Source organism: Bombus pascuorum, chromosome 1 (genome assembly GCF_905332965.1).
Source record: "Bombus pascuorum chromosome 1, iyBomPasc1.1, whole genome shotgun sequence".
Lineage (NCBI taxonomy): Eukaryota > Metazoa > Arthropoda > Insecta > Hymenoptera > Apidae > Bombus > Bombus pascuorum.
Window position 1 is genome coordinate 5451432 of NC_083488.1, and position 25614 is coordinate 5477045.

Here is a 25614-nt window from a genome sequence, read left to right on the forward strand (position 1 = left end):
AAACATGATTTCCACGCAATTCTCGTTTATTAAAATTCATATTAGTCTAGAAGTAAATATAAAATTGCAAACTCGTAAAAAGGTCATAAAAAATCTTACTTATTTTGAGATTCTAAGTAACTCTGCACTTGTGATATGTGGAGAGTAAAAGGTAAAATAAGGAATATCTGTTTATAGAGATTTTCTTAGATGCCTAATTAGCTAAATTCATTGAATCTTATTTCTTTAGTGATAGACTGAAATAATCAAAATTGATTATTGAATGAAGCTGTTTTGCGACATTCTTTATTATTTCCCCTTACTCTTCGTGTCACGCCCCCGGATGTGTGAATTGCCAATAATTCGCCCTGGCATCGATAAAAATCCTCGTTTCTTGCAAACGCAAGTGCTTCTGCCAATCTTCGTTTCTTCGTATATAAATTTCGTCAAATATTCTCTCGTCCCATACATTTATACAGAGCAAAAATGCGCTATGTACTATAACTTTAATAACGAGGATCTGACTGCGATTCCAAGTGGAGGAACCTCGTAAATTTTTCGAGTCTTAACGGTTGGCGGAAGCGGAAGCGAGGACGACCAACACCAACGTTTTCGGGGCGACCGCAGTTCCGAGGGACGTTATAAATACTTTGTTAGTCCAAAAAAGACGAGAAACGATCCCTGTTATGAGTATGCAGTCTTTATGAGTTTGTTAACATAATAAGAAATATCATTATAAATAATTTCATCTACAATATACAATCGTTGAACTAGATCTAGAACAAATTTTTACATGCTTTGTATCACGATTAAGGTATTAACATTATAATAATTTTTTTTCTATTGCCAAACATTGTGTAACAAGCTATAGAGTATTGTTATTGTTCGAGTTCATCTAAATAGCGCGTTAACAAGTGTTCAACACACTCGAGACTAAGAACCTATGAGACCAGTCAGTTAGCGTCGTGTTAGAAGAGCACACTTTAAAGAATGTGTTTAATTTTAAGATCGAGTGAAGCATGAATAATCCACAACCACAGCTATTAACATGTCAGAGTGAAAGAAAGTGAATCAAAGAAGTGAAGATTTTATAGCGTGGACAGAGTTGATTGCATATATATCTGGCAGGCAAAAGAGTATAGGTCAAATTTTTGTCAACATAATGCTAATATTTTCTACATTGCTGTCTTTCGCTTAGGGTTCTAACAGTACAAGTCAATTTGACTCCCTTTCCACTCTTTTATCTGAAATTTTAATATACAAAATTGAACACCTGATTTTATATGACACATTAAATATTATAAGTGAAGCTGAGAAGCTGTAAAACTAATAATTCTAACTTATGCTCCTTTGCTCGCCCACCAGGAATACTATAGATATGAAAGAGTATCTGAAGTGTTACTGGGAAGCATGAAGAATAAGATAGAGTAAAAAAGTGCAGACGATGTCATGTTAATGAATCATGCAATATACTAGTATACAGACTATAAGGATGAACCAGATTTATATTTAGACAGTTCTCTTAAGGAATACTGAAAAAAATTTATTATATGTAGTACTTACAGATAATTTTCTTATATTATATATGTGCTTTAGCAAAGTTATTTTGTTGTAGATTCTTCATACTTTCACAAACATAAAACAGGAATAACAATATTTATGTTCATGATTTCATAATTATCTTTACATTAATTGTGCTCATTTTTTTGGAGTGTTAACCCTTTGTACTGGAAGTACTTCTCCCATGCACAGATAATATTTGGTGTCGTTATTTAACCGACAGAAAACTCGGGTGCAGAGGGTTACAACTATTCTACGCTTACGACTTACGTGGTGATTCATCACCTATCTAGTATGAAAAAGATTTCAATAACTATTGACCTATTATATGGGCCGTAACGCTTTTTAGACGAAAATAATCTTAAAATCTGTTTATCTTGTTCTTACGCTATTTAATTTCTTATTATAGTTGTAAAAATGTTAGCTGACACTAAGGACGGTCTTGTCAAAATATATCAGTCTCGAATGTGTCAAATTGTATGAATTGAACTCCTACAAACTATGTTAAAGGCTGATATATGTTCGTAACATCATCATCAATCACTTTTTCGAATATATCAGCTGTACTGATATATGAAAAAAGGCTATATATATTTATATATATAAATCTCAAACTATTAGTAATATCATTAATTTTTTCACTATGTATCACTATGTATTTTTCTGGAATGTTAGTTTGTACCTTGCCAACATCTACTATATTGTTGGCCCCTAAAACTTTTATTCTCTAATAATTATTCAATTTCATTATTCACAACTACAAAAATAATCATCTAATAGGAGTTAAAAACAAATTAGGCCCCTAAAGTTGTTGTATAAGTAATGTTTCTAATATCTATTCACAATGGTAAACCATAGTGCTATTAGCAGCCATTTCGATACGTTGCATTGACTTCCTGCCGCCCACTGAAGTCCGGGATAATTAATATTTGGCGTAGAAATTTCTGCAAATTTATAAAATTTGTTCATACATGAAATAGGGTAGATTTATATTACATTGGAACTGTGAATGCTAATGTGCAAAAGCGAGAACAAATTGTCTCCAAAAATTAACATACCTCATAACAACTGTAATAAATAAAACTAAGACTACCAAAGGCCCTGAAGAAACTGGTACTATTCCAGCCCCATAATAAAGGGCTTGACCACAAGCTGGCGGACACACAGGGACAGTAGTTTCTGCGCAAAAAACAAGGAAACATCTAGAGCATGCTAACTACTAAACTTAACAAATGAATACACTGTAAATTAAAAGAAAAAAAAAAAAACATAAGAGGATGAAATAAACTACACACAGAATTATATAACAAATAAATGTTATCAGATTAGAGTATCATGCACAATCTATAAATGCATACAAGGTTTATCAATTCTACAGTTTGACGTAACTATAATTACAGCTAGAAAAATGGAAGCAACATTTCATGAATGATATATATTATTAAAATCGTACATATGTATATACGTATTTCAGAATACATACCAAATAATTCAACGCTTGTTTCTGCAGTTCCTAATTTATTAGCAGCTCTGCACACATACTCTCCATATTGTCTTTTTTCAATTGTGATCACTCTAATCGTTGTATCAGTATATTGATCCGCAGTTGCAAAATGTGATATACTATAATGCTGATTATTAGACAACTGAACATCATCTTTTAACCATACGATAGCTGGTGGAGGATAAGCTTCTACATGGCACTCTAGATCCATGTCATATTGTAAGGCTTGACCAAGTCGTGGTCTTGGTGCTGTGATGACAGGAGCAAATTCAACTTCAACATTAATATTACGTCTAGCCCCACGACCTACTCCATTTTCAGCTACACAATAATATGTTCCACGATCTTCCTTACGAATCGTAGAAATTTTCAATGTGTTGCCACTGTAATATTTCAACTTGTCAGAACAGAACTCATATAAATGTCTAAAGAACAAGAAGTAACAAACCTACCGATAAATTGATCCACCAGTTGGTAAGATGGCATTGTTTTCTCTACGCCATGAGATTCTAGGTGTAGGAAAACCACCAGCATAACAGTCAAGCTGCACAGGCTGTCCTTCAGTGACAACCAGAGCTCTGGTTGAATTATCACTAATAATAGGTGGTCTACGAACTTGTAATTCAACATTTGCAGATACATAATTATTCAAAGATATCAAAATTTTACATTGATAAAATCCAGCATCAGTCTCTTGAATATCTTTTATCTGAAGTATGCATTATATTAATATTTAAATTACACTATTAAACAATAAAAGCACAATATGTATTAGACATAATACCTGCAATCTAAAGGTAGATAGGGCATCATCATATTTGAGGGTAAATCTAGTATCTCTTATAATTAAAGTACTACCATGCGAAAGTGGTAATTGGTCATTAGCAACGTTTTTATTAATTTTTGTCCATACAACTGGAAAGTCAGGTGCATATAAAACTGAGCAACGGAACTCTACAGTTTCACCAATATCTTTAATTTGCTCTTGAGAAATATAAGATATTGTCGGTGTACGTTGACTTTTAACTGAAAAATGTGATAGTAATGTTTCTAGTTAAAGATGTTAATTTAATTAAATATAATAACATTATAATATTCTATATCCTAATATCAAAATACCAAGCACACATAGAGATGTAACATGCTATACATTCCGTGATTTTGTATAAGTATCAAATTAAACTAATAGCGTGTAAGGGTGTTCTGTAAACATTGAATTTTGCATAAGACTCAACGGAAATTCACTTCATTAAGTAGATAACAAATTTGTAGAAGCAAAACATTTATATCAAAAAACAGTACGTACAAAATAGCACTACAAATAAATCTCTTTGTTCTTTACCTGCATATAAAAAGGCGAATGCCAAAAATGTAAAAAAAGTCTTCATTATGACACACCCCTGTTGTAATGTTCCAATAACGCTGGAATAATAATAATCTTCACCTTTCTTCACCAATATTATTTCCACCTACTAACCTATATTAGTAGCATTTATAACATTAGATATCGTTGTCGATGCTGTCACACAGCAGAAGTGTATAATAATGGAACGGAGTAATACTCACAGTACAGGTGTCTGTTGATCGAAAATAAATATGGCGAATGACGCTATATCTCTAATCAAATGAAATACCATAACCAAAAGATTTAGAACGTATAATGTAAATTAAAGATATCAAATCTGACATATTTATTTTAGTTGTTTAAATATTTCATTTTATTCTTACTTTATTTTTGATATAAAATCTTTTATCGCGAATAGTAATAATTTTAATTAAGTTAATAGTTGTATACATGACTTAATATGTTGATTCAAAAATTTCTAATGCAGTCATATTACAGTATATATAAAACGATAAATCCCAGTAAATTTCTTCTGTTATATTTTTTACAAAAAGAAAATGTTTTATTACAATATTTTGTCAAAAGTTTGTTATTAAAAAGATCAAAAAGAAGATTTCAGAAAAAGGATTCTGTTTTTCTTCCTATTAAACGTAGTAATGGAAAGTTTCCTCAAGGAAGTGCATAAGAATAATGATATATACATAGGTTCAACGTCAGTAAGTTTTGAATAAGGATTAACATAATTGTTCTTATATTTTTTAAATACGTTTAAGAGTTATGTTTGAAAGAATAATATTATTAGTTTGCTACTATTGTACTTCTCTTTCTTATTTTTTTTTATAACGAACTTTCCTTCCCTACTTTTCCTTGTTATAAGGGTGAATCAAAATACCAGACAAAATTACGTAAGTAGATATTAACAATTATACTAAAATGTCAAAGTATTATACAGTTAACAGACCTTTTTCTATTGATTATCTTTTACTAAGGTTTCGCTTAGGTACGAAGGTTACGTTATTTAAGTTATGGACAATGTCAAGAATCTAGTTCTGTACTATTTCAGGAAAAGCGAACACTATTAAACCACGTAACTAGTTCAAGACAAATTTTTACCATAACGATATCTTACTAATATTTGAAATAGAAATCAGATTACGCCGAGAATAAAAGTATGTATATCTTTCAATTATATCATTATACTTTTCTAGTGTAAATTATTTTTGCATAAAACATTTCTAATACAAAAATAGATATGGTACGTTAAAAAGTCGAGACAGTAAAACCTTTTATTACGTATAACGGTTAAAGAGGAGCGTAACACGTTCATTATTCTTAAGTGACGATGTTGCGTGCAAACTTATATCCATCCCTCTGTTGGTATTTCAACTTCATGAAAGAACCTCTCTATAATATGCATGCTATACAGACATGATACGTAACATATGTTGTGTTCATTCGGTAACCATAGCGATTCGAAAACCTCATTGTCTCGTGTACCTACATGAGGGTTAAAATCCTTGATAGATTTTTACGTGTATGAAACATATACCATTCCATATAGTAAATACAAGTAATGCACGTGTCGTGCAATGTACAGGATATATACCGAGTATAATGTGTTTGTACGTGTGTGAATATTTACAAAAGTACTTATAAGTATCAATACAAAAACAAAACAAAAAATAGTCATGAAAAAAGAAATATTTAAAAGAGAGACATGATTTTAAAAAATCGTATCTGTTGTAACTGTTCTAGGTGCTAAGAACCGTGATACTTGGACATGATGACAAATCTTTGAAAGAAATATTCGTAGTCATCCGTTACGTTTGCGAGTAAAATGATATATACGCTAAGTAGATTGTAGTAGTGTACGTAGATATATGCATGTAGTTTAAATGTAAAAGAATATCAAAACACGAACCAAGCTCACAATTACATGTGTGTTCTATTCGTGCAAAGGCATGTGTATAGCTATCATTCGTAAATATCACACGCATGGTCATGTGTGCAATATATAAGCACTATCATCCTACCACGAGGAAGTTAGTATGTGTCACAGTATTGCGGTGGAAGTTACCGGCGCGGTCACCTGACAAGCATGAGCGCAGTGTCTGACAGTTGAGGGTATCTTACCAAAATTTGAAGGCAGTGTACACTATACAGTTAGATACATCAAGAATTAACAATTCAAAGAAATAACATTGACTGCAATTACTGTCTGGTGGTTGTGGCCAACATGTTTTGATGTTCTTTAATGTTATCAGTTACGAAAAAATAATTTATCCACATGAAAGTGCTTCTTCTTTTTTAAACAATTACTCAAAGTGAAGGAAGATCGAAGAATTGACGAAGAAAAATTTCTAAACTATTTCGGAGGTTCAAGCACCGTTGTTTGTCTTCCGAACGAAATACGATCATACTAATTATGTATTCAGATATATGATCCATGTCTTGTCAATATACACTCCATTTTCTGACAACTTTCTGAATATATTTCCACGATACTTGTTAAAAATTGCCATTGTGAAATTAGGTCGTCTTGTTCAATAATGCACTACTGTACAGTTCGCAAGTGTACAGAATATCAATAATGACATTTGAAATTACAAGTCAAAAGAAAAGGAATCATAGGCCACGATGAAATCACGTAAATAATAATTGGCAATTAAATATAAGAACAAAATGGAAGTTTAAAAGAGAACAGAAAGAGGAGGTCACGAGTACGAAGCAAAATGTTCTGACTAAAAGCATACAGCAAAGTATCCACATGCATTTTGAAGCATCAATTACAAAGGTCGCGATTGATTGTCCAAAGACATCCCGTTTCGTGCCGTAAATTTATAGATCCGTCTTAGATCTGATAGGAAAGACTGTTAGCATATTTGTTGATGGGCCAAGGGCATTCGAACCTCCTCAGATTGGGAAAGGTGATAACTATAGACTATCCGGCTGTTATTCCATTTATAATTGAGAAAGAAAATCAAAGCAAGGCTAAATCACCGCCTTAATTGACTTGGCAATAAATGATCTTCCGTAATTGCTGCGAATTTTACATACATATGAATGTCAATTAGAATTGGAATTTTTCTCGATCCATTTTCATTTCATGTAATACATTATCGATCGATTAACGACTGAAATAAAGTTACGAAGACATTTATCGACCGATTTGCCTGCTTTGAATTACACGAAAGAAGCGATCTTCTTGACAGAACTATCAAGAGTTTATTATCACTAATATTTACGATACATATAATGATTCAACGGATCTCTTCTCTTTTTACCAATCTGTAATTGCCACGGTGACCAATAGAAGAATTTATAAACTCAACGATATTCGACGCCGATGATATGGTACCTTTGTAGGAAATTGCGTCGCTTTGGGATTTTCGTGCGAGTAATGATAATAATTTGACGAAGATTAGCGTGTTGTACGGTGCATCCATTTAATGCGAATCGTTATCATGAAAATAGACAGATCGAACTTGCTTCTCGCTAAAAAAGGCAGCATTTTATTATCGTTCCGATTTACAGAATGTCAGGATTGATCGAGATTGCCGCGGAACTTATATTTTTCTTAGCTGTCACCGGCGACAGGGAATTCTTCTCGACATTGTTTATCAAGCATTTTTGAGCGCAATGGATAACAGCGAACTTCGAGTCGAGGATGAAACACAGGTATCATATACATATATCCTTTTCTTTGTTTTTCTAGTCAATAAATTTTGTAATTTTGTTTTACAATTTGTACGTAAGAACCGGTCAGCAATAGAATAAATGTGTACATTACATATTCTTTTTAATGGCGCATTATAGACAAAACTGGTGAATATTTTAAAAAATTGCATCGTACTCGTTTTAGCTGTATCTAATCGGCGAATCTCATCGATATAATGTATCTAAATAATCCATCTAAACTCGTCACAAATGATCTAGATTATTTACTTAATTGCATGCCAGGTATATAAACGAAAGTCTCGTTGCTAAATTATCCAGAAAATTATGAAACATTTACATGGTAAACTTCCGCTACTAACAATAAGTGTTCCGTACTTCAACGATCTCTCTGGGCATTGAAATTGCAAAAAATGAAGTTCGATGAAATATGCGCGATGTGTTAAAGTATGCAACCAATCGAAATATTTAAATTAACAATAAGCCTCGGTATTGTTACGTTTTACGTTACTACGAAAATTACTATCGACATGTAGTGAAATGTTCGTAATAATAAACAGTTTTGCTAGCTCTTTTTACACTGAAGGAAAAACAAATTTGATCCTTCTAGAACACCCATAGCAGACGACCGAGTATATCCATAAGCAACGCAAGTGTTACCGAATCAAGTACAAATGAATCTCAAACGAACGTGAATGCGGTGGGAACGGAGAATTCGCCATCGAAAGCGTCATCAACAAATTCCTCACCCCGAAGAACCGCTACGAATTCTACAAAATCGAATTCTCCCAGTGTGAACGAAAAAACGAGAGTTGAAGATAGCAAAGAAATAATTTACAAAATGGATAAAAATGGTATTCAATCGAATGGATCGCCGATGACAAATAAAAAATTATCCAGAAGCAGCGTTTATCCCTCGGGAACAAATCTTACTGCTCGGGACGCTTTTGGTAGGATTCCAACGAATCATTTTTCTGTCTTTTTTTTATGTTTTTTGCGATTTTTTCTTTTCACTTCCTGATATTAAGTAAGAAAAAGGGAAGGAACTCTCGATCTAATTTGAATAATCGGGTATGTATATCATACGTATATAGCGTGAGTATTCGTAATGGCACGTTAGCCTTGCAATGGTTGAAATAGGCCTAAGTCAATAAACTACGATCAATATGCATATGAATGTCAGCGTGACACGAATAATGGATATTAATAATGAGACTATAACTTCAGCGGAACCGTAAAAACTCTATAACTATCGAACCATTATCGAGCCAATACGTGTCTTCCATTATTATCCTCCCTCTTTCACAGAATGTGAAACTTTTGATAACGATAATGATACCTCCTATTTTGTAATGGTACTTTAATGTTCGTATAAGATACATGACTTTATACGTTTCTTTTTCTATATGGACCTTCAAGGTCAATGGGTTTTGCATAGTTCGTCGTATGTACAATCAATTCACTAAAGACATAGTAACAGAATACAATCTCACGCAACAGGTGTTGAATAGCCTATTTACATGTATAAGTATGGTCAATAGGAAGCTACTAGGGTAGTCCATAAATTTCTATGTTTTTTAATATGAATGTTGAATACGGAAGAATTTTTATATTATTCTTTTAGAATGAATATACTCATTTGATTCATATGTATAATGTCTCATTACGTAGCTACTGAATGATGCTTTGAAACCTTTGATGACATATATTTAATTCGATTAATTTCTTGTACTCTATCTGATTATTTGTTTAGAAAGGAATATCAAAAAATTAGAAATCCGTGTACCTTTACGTCACTATTGGAAACAGAACTTTAAAGTGACAGAAGCAACGAAGAAAATATAGTATTTTGAGAAAAAATATAGTGCTTTGAAGTTCTGCTCCCAGTAATGACACTAAAATACACGAATTTCTCATTTTTTCATATTCCTTTCCAAACAAATAATGAGATACAGTACAATTAAATGTCCATTAAAAGATTCAAGACATTATTCCTGGGCTATATAATTACATATTATACATATAAATCAAATGAGTATATTCACTCCAAAAGAATAATACGAAGAAATACATTAAAGAAGCGCAATTAATTGACCACTCTAGTATTACCGCAGAGTGTTTTATACATACGTAGTCAACTATTTACCGATCTATTCAAAGACTTTGAGTAACTATATTAGTTAAAAATGATATTAGTATGATGATTTTAACTTTGGAGTTTGAAGCCTCAAATTAATTCGAATATATTTTTATTCTTCATAGGTCCCAAGCTTACAATACCAGCGACGCCGGAGGACACTCCACCGTTGCCAGAAACACCAATATTTTCTGAAGATATACCGCGAAATTCTTTATTGCAAAAGGATTCGTCCTCAGAGGGGGAAGTGGATCCCGAAACACTTTACTTCCGGTGTGTTAACTTCTTTTCCAAAATATATTAAATGTGTTAATCATATTTTTAAACAGAAAGTACCTATATTACAAAAATTTTAGTACGTGTAGAGTAGAATGTATTGTACATTGTTCTATCTTTTATTCCGGTACTTTACTGTTTTTATTTATCTAGGAAAAATGAACAACAAATTGTAAAGAATTCCTTGTTCATGTAGATATTAATCACGCATAGTGGGCAAAAATAATCCATAGAGAGTCAGTTCATCAAGAACGTTCGTATAATTAGCCAGTGTGCAATGTTACAAAACCCAGAGCACATAAAAAAAGAACGTTTACATAATTAATTTTCTCATCGCGTGGCCCCTGCCAGCATATTACATATTGCGATTTTATCCCATAATAACTTTACGTCAGTCGTGACTTCTTCCGTTCATGTCTGGTTTAATTTTAGACTCGGTTTCGTTATGGTCGTGCTGTTTGCTTTCCTATTAGGTCATCCCGAAAGACACCCTGTAAATTATTCAGTATGTATATTTCCTAAATAAGCTCTATTATTGTTCAATTACATTGTCAAATCAGATAATGTAATAAATCAGATTTTCAAATAATCTTGAACGACTTTGAAATAACCTTGAAATAATGTCTTGTAACCCTGAGCCAATACTGAATGGTAATTAATCTGAAATGAATTTGAAGAGATCTTGGAATGACACTGGCTGACTTTTAAATGTTCTTGAATTGACTTTGAAATAGCCTTGCAATAATTTTGAAATGATCTCGAAAAATTACCCTATAATTTCAATACATTATGCATTCCCTCTTTTTTTTATATCTGCTTTACGAATGCTCCAAATTGTTTAGTACAATTAATTACTTTTTTTTAATTTGTTGTATTCAACGTGTCTCGGCACATTTACCGACAATCGCTAGAATGGATCAGTGTTCTGTATGTTTATATTATTGACGGAGCGTGAGTAGGTCAGTCGTCATATAAAATCATTATTGATCTAAAGAAGTGGTCAATCAGCCAATTATTATTTGCGTTATAACTTATTAAATAATATACAATATCGTATACTATATATTTGCAGAGATGGCCGTAGACGCATTGATATGGTGTTAGTGTACCAGGAGGAGTACACTGGAGTGATGACGGAATTGGAGGCACGTCGAAAAGAACAAAGACGCGTTTTCCAGCAGAATCTATTAAAAGAGGGTTTGCAATTGGAGCTGGAACCAAAAGAAAACTCCTTTGACGGGAAAACTTATTTCTTGAAGTTGCACATTCCATGGAAGATTAAAGTTCAATACGCTGAAGTGATGAACTTGAAATTACCCACCAAAAGGTTCATTACTATTTCTGTTAAGGCTTGGGTAGGTTCATGAAATTTCTCAAAATGAAAAGTATACGTGTTCGGTGTTGCTGCTTCTAATTAACATTGTAGTATTTAGTAAGTACATTCAACATAGAATAATCCTTCATTTTATTATTAATTTATGTTATTTCGTTATTAGCAAGGTAATGAAGACGTGAAAGAAAGCCCGAAATTTTGGGAGAAATGGATACAATGGATAAGAAAGATACATACTTGGGATACGAAGAAGTATCCGGAAGAGCCTAGCTTTTATGGCAGCATTGATTCTGGCGATCGAGAAGAGAAGTACAAATTTAACTGTATAAGATAAAATAAATTAAAAATGTATAAGCTGATTATATTATATATTATCATATGTTATAAGCTAATTATTCGATATTTCTGTTTCTTTTTTTATAGATTCGTAGTGAAGGATAGAGATACAGCTTATACACCTGCACAAAGGTCTTTGATAGTAATGCAAATATTATCGAGGGCAAGGTACGACGAAAATCACGAGAAAGCAGGTATCCGTAGACTTTTGGCGGATGGCACTTATCTCGACTGCTTTTCTCTGCATGAGGGCCCGTATAATAGACCTGGAATCAATGGCGAAATTCTCGACAGATATTTACTGTACTTGATATGGGCTAGACCTTCGCAATGGTAATTTCACTAGCACTTTCACTTTTTTTTAAATAAACATTTAATTCTGTATTTTTAGGTACAAAAGGCAGCCCCTCTGGTTGATTAGACGATATTTCGGTGAAAAAGTGGCTCTTTACTTTGCATGGCTAGGATTTTACACAAAATGTTTGTACGCTCCAGCAATTGTTGGCCTTTTGTGCTTTATGTATGGTGTAGGAAGCATGGATGGACCTGATAATATACCCAGTAAAGAAATATGTGACTATAATGTAGCAGGTATTTTTGTTTCATACAATTTTTATTTTATTTTTTCCATTCTTCCGCTTTACTAAATAACTTTTCTAGGAAATATTACATTATGCCCTCTCTGCGATAAAGCATGTTCTTATCAAAAGCTCGGCGAGTCTTGCATATTCTCAAAACTAAGTTACTTGTTCGACAACCCTGCCACTGTCTTCTTTGCCATCTTCATGTCCTTTTGGGGTATGCTATAGACATAATTTAATGTTTTAGCGCATATCTCTTATCTTCTTATTGGATCTTTCAGCCACGACATTTCTTGAGTTATGGAAACGAAGGCAAGCTGTAATAATTTGGGAATGGGATCTCCAGAACGTTGAAAGTGACGAAGAACCTCGACCTGAGTTTGAAACTACAGTGAAAACATTTCGAATAAATCCTGTGACCAGGGAAAGAGAGCCTTACCTACCAGTATGGTCTAAGGCTGTGCGTTCTTGTGCCACCAGTTCCATGGTATTTTTTATGGTAATTAAAAGAATTCTCGTCACATTCAATCAAATAAATTTTTTTTGTTGATGCTAAATTTTATTGATAAATTTGTATTCAGATATGTGTAGTTTTGGGTGCTGTTCTGGGAACCATTATTTCTCGAATATCGCTGGTAGCCGTATTTTATGGCGGTGGAGGTCCATTTTTAAAGAAGCACGCGAAAATTTTTACCTCCATGACTGCCGCTTTAATTAATTTAATTATAATCATGATTCTTACACGGGTATATCATCGTTTAGCACGATGGATGGTGAACATGGAGAATCCCAGAACGCAGACTGAGTACGAATCCAGTTTCACATTCAAGATATTTCTCTTCGAGTTTGTCAATTTTTATTCATCTCTCATCTATATAGCCTTCTTTAAAGTTGGTAACATTCTATTTGCTGCACGTATGAAGCGAAACAAATTTATTGAAGAGTGACGATTTACAGGGTAGGTTTTTTGTTCATCCCGGAGACGCAGACGCACGATCTTCTGAATTCTTTCGTATAAAAACGGACGTGTGCGATCCAGCTGGATGCCTGTCGGAAGTTTGTATACAGCTCGCCATTATAATGGTGGGCAAGCAGTGCTTCAATAATTTTGTCGAGATACTATCACCAAAACTATGGAATTGGTGGCGTAAAAGAAACCACGTTGCGGCTACGAAAGATCACGGCAGACCGTATACTTATTGGGAAAAGGATTATCAGTTGCAGGATCCCGGAAGATTAGCGCTCTTTGACGAATATTTGGAAATGAGTAAGTATATTTAAATTACTCATCAGTAAAAATTTAATTAATTTAAAATATAATTGTCAATTATCTTCTTCATGTACTTGTTTTACAGTTTTACAGTACGGATTCGTGACCTTGTTCGTCGCTGCATTCCCATTAGCACCATTGTTCGCGTTATTAAACAATATAGCTGAGATACGGCTTGATGCATACAAAATGGTAAGAGAGGCGAGAAGACCGTTAGCAGAGAGAGTGGAAGATATAGGAGCTTGGTATGGTATACTACGTGGAGTAACTTATGTTGCTGTAGTGTCGAACGTACGTATACGTAATAATAACAGTTCACGATTCAAACTTGCAAATTATATTAGAAAATCTAACAATAATCTGCTTGTATCATACATAGGCGTTCGTCATCGCATACACGTCAGATTTTATCCCCCGTAGCGTTTATGCTATCGTTTACTCTCCCACGGAGGATCTAGTGGGTTATATCGACAGTTCTCTATCGGAATTCAACACATCAGATTATAGAGATGATATGAAAAGCGATATGGATAAAAATCATCCGGTGACTTGTCAGTATAGAGGTTACAGAAATGGACCGGATCATTCAAATGATCCATACGGACTCAGCCCGCAATATTGGCACGTTTTCGCAGCACGTTTGGCCTTTGTCGTTGTTTTTGAACATATCGTAAGTTTCACTTTACTTTATCTTCTATATGACTGGTTATGACACCACTATGGCCCTCCATACATCTTACCTATAAAATTCACACTTTAAAAAGCTATCAGTAAAATATAAAAATTGAAATTTTAAATAGGTTTTCGCCCTAACTGGCATTATGAGTTACGTGATACCAGCTGTACCTCGTTCTCTGGCGACTCAATTGCAACGAGAGCGTTTATTAGCTCAAGAAGCCAAGTATGAGAAAGGTATAAAGAGCAGAGAAGACGAAGATGATATTTTGTCGGTGCTTAGAGAAGCAGGTAGTATTGGAGGAAGAGCTGCAGGCGGTGGTAGAGGTAGCTGGGCAAGGCGTTTCAGCAAATTGAGCGACGGCTTAGATGCCCACGTCGACGTAACTTCCAGGCAGAACAGAAACAGTGATGGTTCAACCGTATGGGAAGTGACATGATTTTGAAAAGTGTCGATCATATTTTCTCCTCGAGGAGTACATCTGTACTTAAGAACATTTTAAAAATACCACTCTCATTTGTATCAAAATTATCTAATTCTGTCGTTGTGTAAATTATGCTTGAGCGAAGTCCTACATAAGTAAATATCGAGATATCAAGTACAAACAAATGAAATGGTAATTGTGATATTTTAGAAAATCGTGTAAAATACGCAAACACGAATAAATGAGAAACAATCAAACCAACATGTGATGAGATAATATACAAATGCCAAAAGTATATCGACACTTTTTAAAGATTCATCGAAAATCTATTTAATAAATTTTTAACGTTTGATCGCAAGATCAATAACATATGTGTGATTTTTAACATAAATACTATCAGTATTAACTTACACAGAATTACCTCTTTTAGAATATTTAAACCAGATACTCTATTTTCTAAAATTATATTTCATCAAAATAGTTTTAGATCATAATCACCGGTTATCGGTGATAAGCATTTTTAAAAAATTTACAAAACATACTTGTATACTTGTACCATATAAAAAAGCGACATGATGATCGAATTGAGTAGTGTCACGTTTGTGTTTCTATAGTAAGGACGCTACTATCGTTTAGTTGCTAAAATTTCTGAAAACACGAAAAAGTAAAAAATTCTCTCAAGATCTACACAATATACTCTTTATTGTATATAATTTCAATATTTCATTTTCCGTCTTACGCTTAACATTATTACAATAATTACTATAGAATATATTTATAATAATATACATGTACATATTTACTTCTTTCTTTTTACTATTAATTCTCGACTTATATGTATAATTCTATGCTTATTGGCCTATGATTCAATCCATACTGCACTTTCTTGCGTCTTCTGCGTCCTTTTTAAAATCTAAAAGTGTATCACAGTTGTGTTGAGGGATAGATAAGGATCTTTTTTGCTTTTTTTTTCTTGTTTTAAAGAAAAGGAGACCGTTCGGACAACCGAAATCGATACATAGTCCATTCAGTCAGATCTCCTCGGATCTGATGGACGCATTAACTCAAAATTCATTAGCCATAGTTCCGAAAAACGGCTGCGATGAAATGTACCCTACATTCCTAATAGTCTGTAAAAGCAGTATTTATCTTATTTATAAAATGATCTACACACATCGTTTCGAAACATATGCCGTGTGTTATATGTGTCCTAAATGACAAATCATAAAAATATAATTCATGTAAAATTTTTGAAATAGAGAAAGAATCTCCATGTTTCCTTACTTGTTTTTCTTTTATCCTAAATCGTTTGCAGGTAAAATCATTTGTAGCAATCCGTCCTACAGTAACATATACTCTTGTAATATTATTGCTTTTGTGCTAAAGTTACGTTGATAATTTTTTTTCTTTTTTAAGGGAATCTCGTAGCAAAAATCTCATACATTTTTATGCTCTTTGCAGCATAGTACTTTTTCTAATACAATGTATATGTGTATGTGTGTGTATGCGCGCGCGTACACGTGATTCACAAACTTGAGTGTTAGACAAAATGTTTTTATTTAATAAAATTCCTGCTGCTACATTATTGCAGAAATAATTTTGGCTTTCCTTCGCTTATTTTTATCTATACCTGTATTAGAACTAACATGCGTTATGCTACTATACGAGACCCAGATATGCAAAGTTATCAAAGAAACTCCATTTCGTTTATTTATAAAAATATTCTGTAGATTCGAATAACAGAGATTGATACAATTCTTTTAATTAGGCGAGCTGTACAAATTTCATTTCTTTGGGTATCTCTCAAGGATAAATAGCTTCAACTGAGTTCATTCAATCGAACAGGATATAAAGCCTTACATTTACTGATTATATATATTCACTTGGTAAAAAAACCTCTAAAAATATACTATATGCGATAAAACATTCTATATTCTCTCGAAAAATAAACTTTCAATAAAAATAGTGTCACACGTATTAAAAAGATAAATCGTAAAAAGGAATGTAACAGCATCTCATCACGTATGGGCCGTGTCGCAAGAAAATTTTCGTTGAATTTCTTTGTCTTGCATTAATGTATTTACCGACTATGTTTCAAGTATCTGACTAAGAAATCCCGGTAGATACATTAATACAGTTAAATTGAATAAATCTTGTGCTCCTACGAAGTTTCCTGTGAAAATGTTACGTAAACAGCATGAACTTTACATTGTCAAACATACCGAACAAGCAAAACATCCGACTCGACTAATCCTTCTGAGTGGACTAAATCTCGATTTCCAAATGATGCGTTTTAATTTAGGTAAGAGGTAGGAAGATGTAACACTTAACTAGATCCAGGAGGAGCATTGAAATTAAACATGGTGGTTGGTGGACGTCCCGGCATCGGTTTTGGTGGTAGCCTTGGAGTTACCGATCCTAAAATAGGTTGCAACAAATGGATTGATGAATAATTAAACAAAAGCATTCTAGATGTGACGCGAGAATACACAATTATGATAAACTTCCTGATATTAATATTTTTACCATTAGGTTGCGTAGGTGGAAGTTTCGTAGGACTGGGCCCATTGAAAGACATGTGTCTTCTTGTATGAACAACACTCGAACATGTATTCTCCAACGTGGAATTCCGCCTTGCGAGTAGCGCCGAACAGTTCGGATTCAACGTTGTAGGAAGGCGAGGGGGTAACGTCACCGGAGGCAAATCTCTTCGTGGTGGCAATGGTGGTGGAGACGTACCATCCCGTGGAGGAAGTATGGGTGCATTTGGAGCTTGTCTCGCCTGTGAGAAATAATATAAATCACGCGATATTATAAACTACGAAATTTAAAGAGAAAATAACTCAAATCTTTTTTGACAATTTACCTGTTGCGGCGACTCGCTTATGGAACTCTCTCGTTTCCTATGAGATCTTGGTGGCAAAGGGGGCGGAGGTTGACAGGGAGGTACATGGCTAGGAGACGGAGGAGGTGGTATCGCAGCACCAGGACTTCCACCCGACGATGGCATACCGGTCAAGGCTCCCATTACACCAATCGTACCAGAATTAAAGCCAAAGTGACTATTTTGCGGTTGATGATGTGGGATAGGCAAATGACCAGGTGATCCTAGTTGCGGGCTACTACCCGGAGAGCTGATCGAAAGTCCTGACATACTAAGAGGACCTGGTGAACCTGGAGGTTGAGCTGTACCTGTATTAACAGTAAAGTACATCTACTACCTATCCAAGCATACTATGCAACAAAATACGAACGATTCTTCTTTCTGTAGAATGAATAAGAATTGTAAAAAGCGACTGAGAAGCACATGCTAACATTCAATATTTTGGACTACAAACCTCCTAGTAAAACAGGTGCAAAGACAGTGTGGTCCCCTATGTGAGAAACTGTAATATGTGAAGCATGCGGAGGGGTTTCTGGTAATTCTGGCGGCGGTGCCTCCGGTGGAGGATCGTGTAATCTTACACTGGAGGCTACAGCTTGCAATGGAGCTGGTAATTTGCCGCTCAAACTTCTAGCTTTAATGCCCGGCGATTTTAAATTTAAGTCCGGCCATTTACGAGACTACAAGAACAATAATAACTAGTATAAACAGTGTTATTATACGTGTGTTTTATAATTTCCATTCACTTACGACTCTAGGTGGTTGTCTACACCCTCTGGGTTCTACTTCTAGGCTTTTATTGTACAAATAATTGCTTATATCGGCCTCTTTCATATTAGGATCGAATGGTGATAAATTTTCAATGAAATGTCTTATTCTAGGTTCCACCGAAAGACAATAAGGTTGATTTTGGTACTGCTGAATTTCTCCGGTTATCTCCGCCACTTTTCGTCGTTTACTAAAGTTTATAAGTTCTGGACTTCCTCGCAGATAATCCGGATTCCCTTCTTCAATGTGTAGGATGTTGGTCAGGTACATGCCTACGAAAAGAATATATATTAATGAAAATTGATTTAATAATTTAAATAAATATTTTATTCTTTATTGTTTACCAAAAAATGGTACACAAGGTGGATTAATGGATCGCAATTTTTCTTGATACTTCCGGAAATGACCGTTGTTTAGTTCTCTTGCTTCTTCTAGGGCCTTTTCCAGTCGTGCTGGTATTTGCTATAAATACAATAAAATATATACTCTGTTTGGTTCAAGTTAATCGATAACATTAAATAATGAAAGAACATACTTGAAATGTAAATTTTAACCTAAAAACGGACGCAGATCCCATTGCGCTAACAATTGCTAATACGCCATTAAAGTTATTAAGATCTTGAAGCACCATCATAATTTCAATTGTTCGTGATACAATTGCAACTCTCTCCTCTAAATTTTCAGCTTCTACTATGGTTTTTTCAAGCCACCGTGTAAACTAACGTGAATAAAGAAGCGATTTAATTTGTTAAATTCAAAATGTACAAAATAAAAACTAATATAGAACGTAATATAGGTAACTTACGTTTGTTGTGTGCTTTATCATTTTCAGTAAATTTGGTGATGTCTTTTCTTTATCTTTCTTAGTCCATACTGACCCAACTAATTCCGAAGGCTTTACAGTTCTGTACAATTCGAACTCTAGCAGAGTTAATTGCCTCGCTAATTCAATTGGATGTAACTGTAATTATTGGAAAATAATTTACTTGTCTACATAATACAAATAACATATTAGTTACAATTATAATGTTACCGTATTACCAGTTTTACATTGTTAATGTATTACCGTTAATATTCCCCATTCTTCTTCAGGAACTTTTAGGTGCCACTCAATAGGTGGTGGAGATCGTTCGAAGCTAAATGTAATAGGTCGTTGTTCTGAAGGTTCGCATTTCCTTTGCACAATTTTTATTACTGAATCCACCCATTTTCTCATTGATTTTCCACTTACTGTGTCTAAAAACAATTGCAATCTTTCCAAAAGATTCCTATCGCGTTCAAAATCATAAAAATGATGATCAACCTAGTGTGAGAAACATTCAAGAAGATATTATAATCACTTAAAAAATGTAATATAATAATTTAGAGTAAATATATTTAAATATTACTAACCCAATGTCTTAAAACATTTAAAACTCTAAATTGAACAGGTTGACAAAATTCTTTTCTATATCTTTTCCAATCTTCCCTAGCAGTTGTTTTACAACCAGAAGATTTTTCTTCCTCACCGTAAACTAAAGAAGGATCTGGTATGTCGAATCTTTCGATTAACAATGTCAACAGTTCTTGAGGTGAGCAAAAACTCCTACAAAAAAGAAACACAATTTATTCGTTAAAGAATTCATTTTTATACATACACAAATCCCAAAGGTATGAAACCACATACCTATAAGTAGTAAGGAATGTTCGTACAAAAGCTGGATCAGCATATATATGATAAGTTAATCTTTCTACCAATTTAACCAAAGTTGCGCCCTTAATTAATGGAACACCTCCATTTTCTCTAGCTTCCAAAACAATATTTTCTGGGCTATCTTGTTCGGCAAATTGATATAAATGTGGTGGAGGTAACCTTAAGGGATGTTTCCTTTCCTCATCCAAAAGTATACTGTCCAAAGTTCTTTCTAACATACTCTTTGTATTCAACATTACAAGATCCGCCATCCAACTATTTTTATCTTCGACGGATTTGGCAACAAGAATAACATTAGGGTGGTCCCTTGGTGCAATTTCAAAGGCATTTTTTAATTCTACAAAAATAATTATATGTAATCTAGTTATACAATACAAATATTTAATATTAAGATTATTACTTTTTAAAATTTACCTTCAGTATCCTCTTTGTCGATAATATCAACTTTTCTAATAAAAAATCTTTCTTTTAAACGCAGTTCGCCTTGATGAGGTGGATGACCTACCACACCAACCGCTGCAACCGTAACGCTAACTCTTTTGCCACCACTTGGTTTACAAAGAACTAATAAACCATCGAACAGAAGAGCCCTTCGTTCCGTTAGCCTCTTTCCATTACTTACTTTCCACAACATATCCTCTATACGTAAAAGATAGCGAAAATATACTTTCATATAACTTATGTAAAAAGTAATAAAATAATAACGTATATTTTTTTCATACCACGTATAAATTCATTACAACATTGTCCGACGTCTCTCTGATCCCAACCATCAACAGTTTTTTGTAATTCACTAGTTTTCTCTAGTGCAGCTTGTCTCCTTGCTCTACTCTGCATTCGCAGACCTGTATCTTTTTTTGGAAGACTCGCCATAGATTGCAATAATTCCATCTGCAGTGGATTTAAAAGACCTTGTACTTGTTCCAATGTTTCACCATCTTCTATATTTGGTGTACGTTTTTGTAATACCTAGATGAAATATTATCAAAATATTATTCAATTGTTAGAATAATGTTAGAATAATGTGTACAATAATATGTAAATATAAAATGATTAAAAATGTACCTTTATGTAATGGAAGTACAAAAAACAATGCCATATTGGTTGTAATAAAAGTTTTGGCAAATAATATTTGACAGCTTCTTTAAAACCATGACCTGCTGCTCTTAACGCAGCATTAGCTTCAGGCCTTGATAATAAATTTGTTAAAACTTCTCGACTAGCTAGACTATTAATGTCTTTTGCATACCTAATATAAACATTTTCATTTATGATAAAAGAAATATATATAATTATACTTATTAAAACCAGTAATTTCTTTTTGCATACTTTATATAAACATCAAATTCTGCTGCTTCTGCCAGTTCTTCAAAACATGACCCAACAGTAGGTGTTTGTTTCTCTTCAGTAATTTCCATTATATCTTCTAAACTACCAAGTAACGTCACAGTAACTTCGTAAATGTCCATAATGTTACTGAAAAGGGTTTCAATCTCAGTTCTATCTTGTGCTAATTTTGCGATTTCTTCCCGAAAAACCTATTTAGAAAGTGAGATAATTTCATTTTTCATGGATTAACAACTACGTTTCACCGGCTAATAAGATATTTCACCTTAATGATCATATGGAGATCACGTAAATAATGACGTTCATCGTGTATGAGATCTCGAACAGATTCTTCATAAGTCTGAGAAACCACTGCACCTAAACCACTTTGTGGACCCTCTGCATAATCATCTTGATAAAATAAGTCCATTAATACCTATTAATAGATCACTAAATTACTCAACATTCATCACGCGATTATTGATACATTTAGTACACAAACGTAGCACAAATATCATGCTTTTTAAAAATGTTACCATATCTGCACACATTGCAACCCTTATATCTTCACAGGATATCTCTACATGACGTATATTCTTGACATAGTTTCCAGCTAGCTGAAAAGAAAATAGTCTTAAACATTTTCAGGAATTAGTGTTAACGAATAACATATAAAAGAGTTACACAAAACAGAATATTGATAAAAATAAACGATAATAGCTTCTACCAACCTTCAAAATATCTGCTGAAATATATTCCAAGACTCCTACTACAAAAAGACCAACTTGTAAATCAATTTTTTGTTGTAATACTTCCTGTCAATGTAAAAATACAAGATTATAATATCTGCGAATAAATATATAAAAATAAAACATAAAATAAATTTAATTTCCTAATTACTTTTTGTAATAGTTGATGAATTTTGTCAACTGGAAGAACTAATGGTGATTTCTTTTTTCCTTTTTCCAAGGCATCTCTTGCATCTCTAAGTGCCCATCTGTCAATGGGAGTGGGAAAAGTACGCCTTACTCTTTCTTCCACATCTTGAGGTGTGTGTGGTGGAGGATGACCACAAAGCATTCCCAACAGCCTTAAGATTAAGCTCTCAACGTAGTCTAAGGCATCTTGTCGTGCTTCAAGACTAGGATGTACTTGCTCTAGTACCTATTTTACATAAAACCTTCATTAAACAGAGAAGACTATTATTTAAGGAAAAAGAAATGTTTTAGGACACTGACACGAACAGAGGATATTGTTTACAAACAAAATATCTATTTGATATTCAATATGAGCTACATTTCTATTTAAGTAAAAGATATAATATTCTTACAAGTATACTGTTTAAGAAGCATAATTGATAATTAGTGATCTAAGAAAAGAATTTTTTATAAAAAATATATTTCATTAGCAGTGGCATTTTAGAATAGCTTTTTTTATGCTTGCAACTTATATTTTTTTTATACAATATGTAGATATTTATCTTATTTTATCCATCGTGAAAGAAGTTCCTGCTAAAATTCCACAAATTTTAATATATTTATTGTATGGAACAAGAATAGTAAGGAAATTAAATTTCTCATTCGCATAGGTTTATTCTTATAAACAGCGAGGGCAAGAAACATAACATTCTGTCATTATTCTATGAATTGTTCAATATATGAAGAAGGTATCCTTTATTCAGATGCAAACAGAATTTTCAAGAAAGCTGCCGATCATTGTATGATAATACATGATTGTTAATTTCCATGATATTTATTTCACGTCGATTATAATGTATATATTATGAGATATTATTGTTATTTTTGTTATGTTGTTAGAGGGCAACAAATCTAGTTGGAGTTGGAAAGGGCATAACATAGTGGCATATTAGTGACAATGACAATAAAATCGACGAATGTCGATCGACATGGCATCAAAATCTTGCGAAAAGCGAGACCAATTCACAAGGGATCATTATAAATTCTATAATAAGTGATTCGGAAAGTATACCTTGCGTAGGGAGTTGACAAACACCCCCTTCCACTTAGCGGCGTTCTCCTCTTTCTGAAAGTCGTAGCCTGATGGCTCGCCCACCACTGACGCCGGCGACGAAAACATCTCTACGTACTGGTACAGGCTATCACGCACCCGACAGAATAACGCGCACTAAAGTCGGTACGGCCAGAATTGATATGTGATTTTTACCACCTCTCAAACTCGGTGGTTTTTTCTAGCGATGGAAATTAGTTCACGCCTTTTCCCAAAACAAAAACACATTTACAGACTTCCTTCATAATTCTATCATACGACTTTTCTCATATTTCCATCGTACAATCGTGTAAAATGATAGAAAGTAAAAGGAAATTTTCGTTATTGGTTGGGAGTGTCACATCTACAAAATCGTATGTATGTACGGTGGCTCATGAAAGTATTCAGACACTCGTACAAGCATTTTACGAATATATTACGCGTGTTATACTTCCACATTTTGGCAATGTCATTAGCACTGTCACGTAGTCACGATTATCGTGACTATCTTGGTCGAGTTTGAAATTGCTTATATGTATAAGTTACAAGGTATAGTAGTTCATGAAAGTATCCGAACATTTATACAAACCTTTACGAATATAATATATGTGTTATATTCCCATATTTTGAAATTTCATCAGCACTATGTCGTGACACGACTATCGTAGATATCGATCAAATTTCAAACGGAATTGAAAACGTACATGAAAAACTACATGATACATACTGTAGGTATATATTTCGTTGGGATCGCAAAAGTATTGAAACAGTCCATTATATTAATAAATCACAATATTCAATAGGACCATCTTTAATATTTATTAGATGTTTAAAATGGCTGTTCACACTGTATACTAATTTGTTACTAAATATACGTTTGCAGTCAATGTTTTGTAACTTGTATACATATTTTCAGATTGGCTTGAAATTTCACTAATATAATCATGACAGTCATGTTTCATAACAATACTAATAAAATTTCAAAAAAATATGTTCTACATAAAACACATAGTATGCAGATAAAAGTTTTCTACGGCAAGTGTTGAAATGCTTTGGCGAGCCACTGTGTGTATCATGTAAGCATCGCGAGAACGGGACGAAGAAAGCGAAAACGGGACACACATCGGGAGCAAAGTGATCGAGAGCAAATCCCCACCACTCACATATATCAACTCTGGCCGTGTTGACTATATACCTAGAGAATACGCTCCGGAGAGTTGCCGAATTTTCCAAACAGCATTTCGTATCGGAAATCAGAACACAGAAAAAGTTGACAGAGACGTCTGTCTGTCCGCCAGTCCGTTTCTCAGGGCGCAGACATCTCTGTTGGATAAATGCGACAGCTAAGCCACTCGGTGATATCCCCCTGGGATCTGGATGCTTCTTTCACTTATCATAGGAAGCATCTTCCAAGCTAACCCAAGAGTTCCCGAGTTAGACCGTTTCTGCATTTTATACACCGTTTTTAACGCAAATTTTTGTCAGAACCTAGCGCGAGCACCACTACTATCAAAGGATACCATTGCGCGACTCGCATCGATCGATAACTGCGATTGTTACGTCCACTTCGAGAGTCCCGAGTTCGATATATCAAGCTTTGTTAGAGTATCGACTCTCCTTCGAGATATTTTTGAAATTCGTAATGGCGATTCATTTGTGAAAGCTCTGCTATTATATCGTGTAATAGATAATAAATTTGTTTCTCGGTGTTATACTTTGAGAAATATTATAAGAATATTGCTTGTGTTACTTACAACGATACAATGGATGACATAGAATAAATATAAGAGATGAATCTCGCTTATAATTGCATCATTTAATAACAGTGGTGGACGTTACG

General features: G+C 33.7%; 3 protein-coding genes across 11 annotated transcripts; 1 reads left to right on the forward strand and 2 right to left on the reverse strand.

Moving 5' to 3' along the window:
* Nucleotides 1-8: 8 nt before the first annotated feature.
* LOC132911666 (lachesin) lies at nt 9-4692 on the reverse strand. 3 transcript variants are annotated; one of them, XM_060968484.1, is made up of 7 exons: nt 4610-4691; nt 4386-4520; nt 3828-4069; nt 3496-3752; nt 3023-3426; nt 2598-2718; nt 9-2483 (listed from the first exon to the last, which is right to left on the reverse strand). In XM_060968484.1, the coding sequence occupies exons 2-7, from the start codon at nt 4429-4431 to the stop codon at nt 2462-2464; spliced, it is 1092 nt and encodes a 363-aa protein (XP_060824467.1). In that variant the 5' UTR covers nt 4432-4520; nt 4610-4691; the 3' UTR covers nt 9-2461. The 3 variants fall into 3 exon arrangements, with proteins under 3 accessions (XP_060824467.1, XP_060824646.1, XP_060824561.1); XM_060968663.1 differs by lacking the exon at nt 2598-2718 and having other exon boundaries at nt 4610-4692; XM_060968578.1 differs by lacking the exon at nt 4610-4691 and having other exon boundaries at nt 4386-4603.
* Nucleotides 4693-4976: 284 nt separating this feature from the next.
* On the forward strand, nt 4977-16074 carry LOC132911540 (anoctamin-4). Of its 2 annotated transcripts, XM_060968273.1 has the most exons (14): nt 4977-8066; nt 8674-9013; nt 10326-10473; nt 11549-11831; nt 11973-12118; nt 12233-12478; nt 12537-12736; nt 12806-12943; nt 13008-13225; nt 13308-13616; nt 13684-13993; nt 14082-14287; nt 14376-14666; nt 14797-16074. In XM_060968273.1, exons 1-14 carry the CDS (start codon nt 8028-8030, stop codon nt 15109-15111), a joined length of 3189 nt encoding a protein of 1062 aa, XP_060824256.1. In that variant the 5' UTR covers nt 4977-8027; the 3' UTR covers nt 15112-16074. The 2 variants fall into 2 exon arrangements, with proteins under 2 accessions (XP_060824256.1, XP_060824335.1); XM_060968352.1 differs by lacking the exon at nt 13308-13616.
* On the reverse strand, nt 15782-25305 carry LOC132911247 (protein son of sevenless). Of its 6 annotated transcripts, none has more exons than XM_060967883.1 (22): nt 24970-25305; nt 23757-23873; nt 22668-22931; nt 22499-22582; nt 22304-22384; nt 22054-22203; nt 21771-21979; nt 21507-21690; nt 21164-21410; nt 20856-21080; nt 20415-20778; nt 20141-20333; nt 19815-20051; nt 19554-19709; nt 19284-19466; nt 19093-19210; nt 18731-19020; nt 18435-18660; nt 17963-18288; nt 17623-17878; nt 17428-17514; nt 15782-16009 (listed from the first exon to the last, which is right to left on the reverse strand). In XM_060967883.1, exons 2-22 carry the CDS (start codon nt 23862-23864, stop codon nt 15963-15965), a joined length of 4035 nt encoding a protein of 1344 aa, XP_060823866.1. In that variant the 5' UTR covers nt 23865-23873; nt 24970-25305; the 3' UTR covers nt 15782-15962. The 6 variants fall into 6 exon arrangements, with proteins under 6 accessions (XP_060823866.1, XP_060823949.1, XP_060823997.1 ...); XM_060967966.1 differs by having other exon boundaries at nt 23757-23883; XM_060968014.1 differs by having other exon boundaries at nt 17963-18270; nt 23757-23912.
* Nucleotides 25306-25614: the final 309 nt, after the last annotated feature.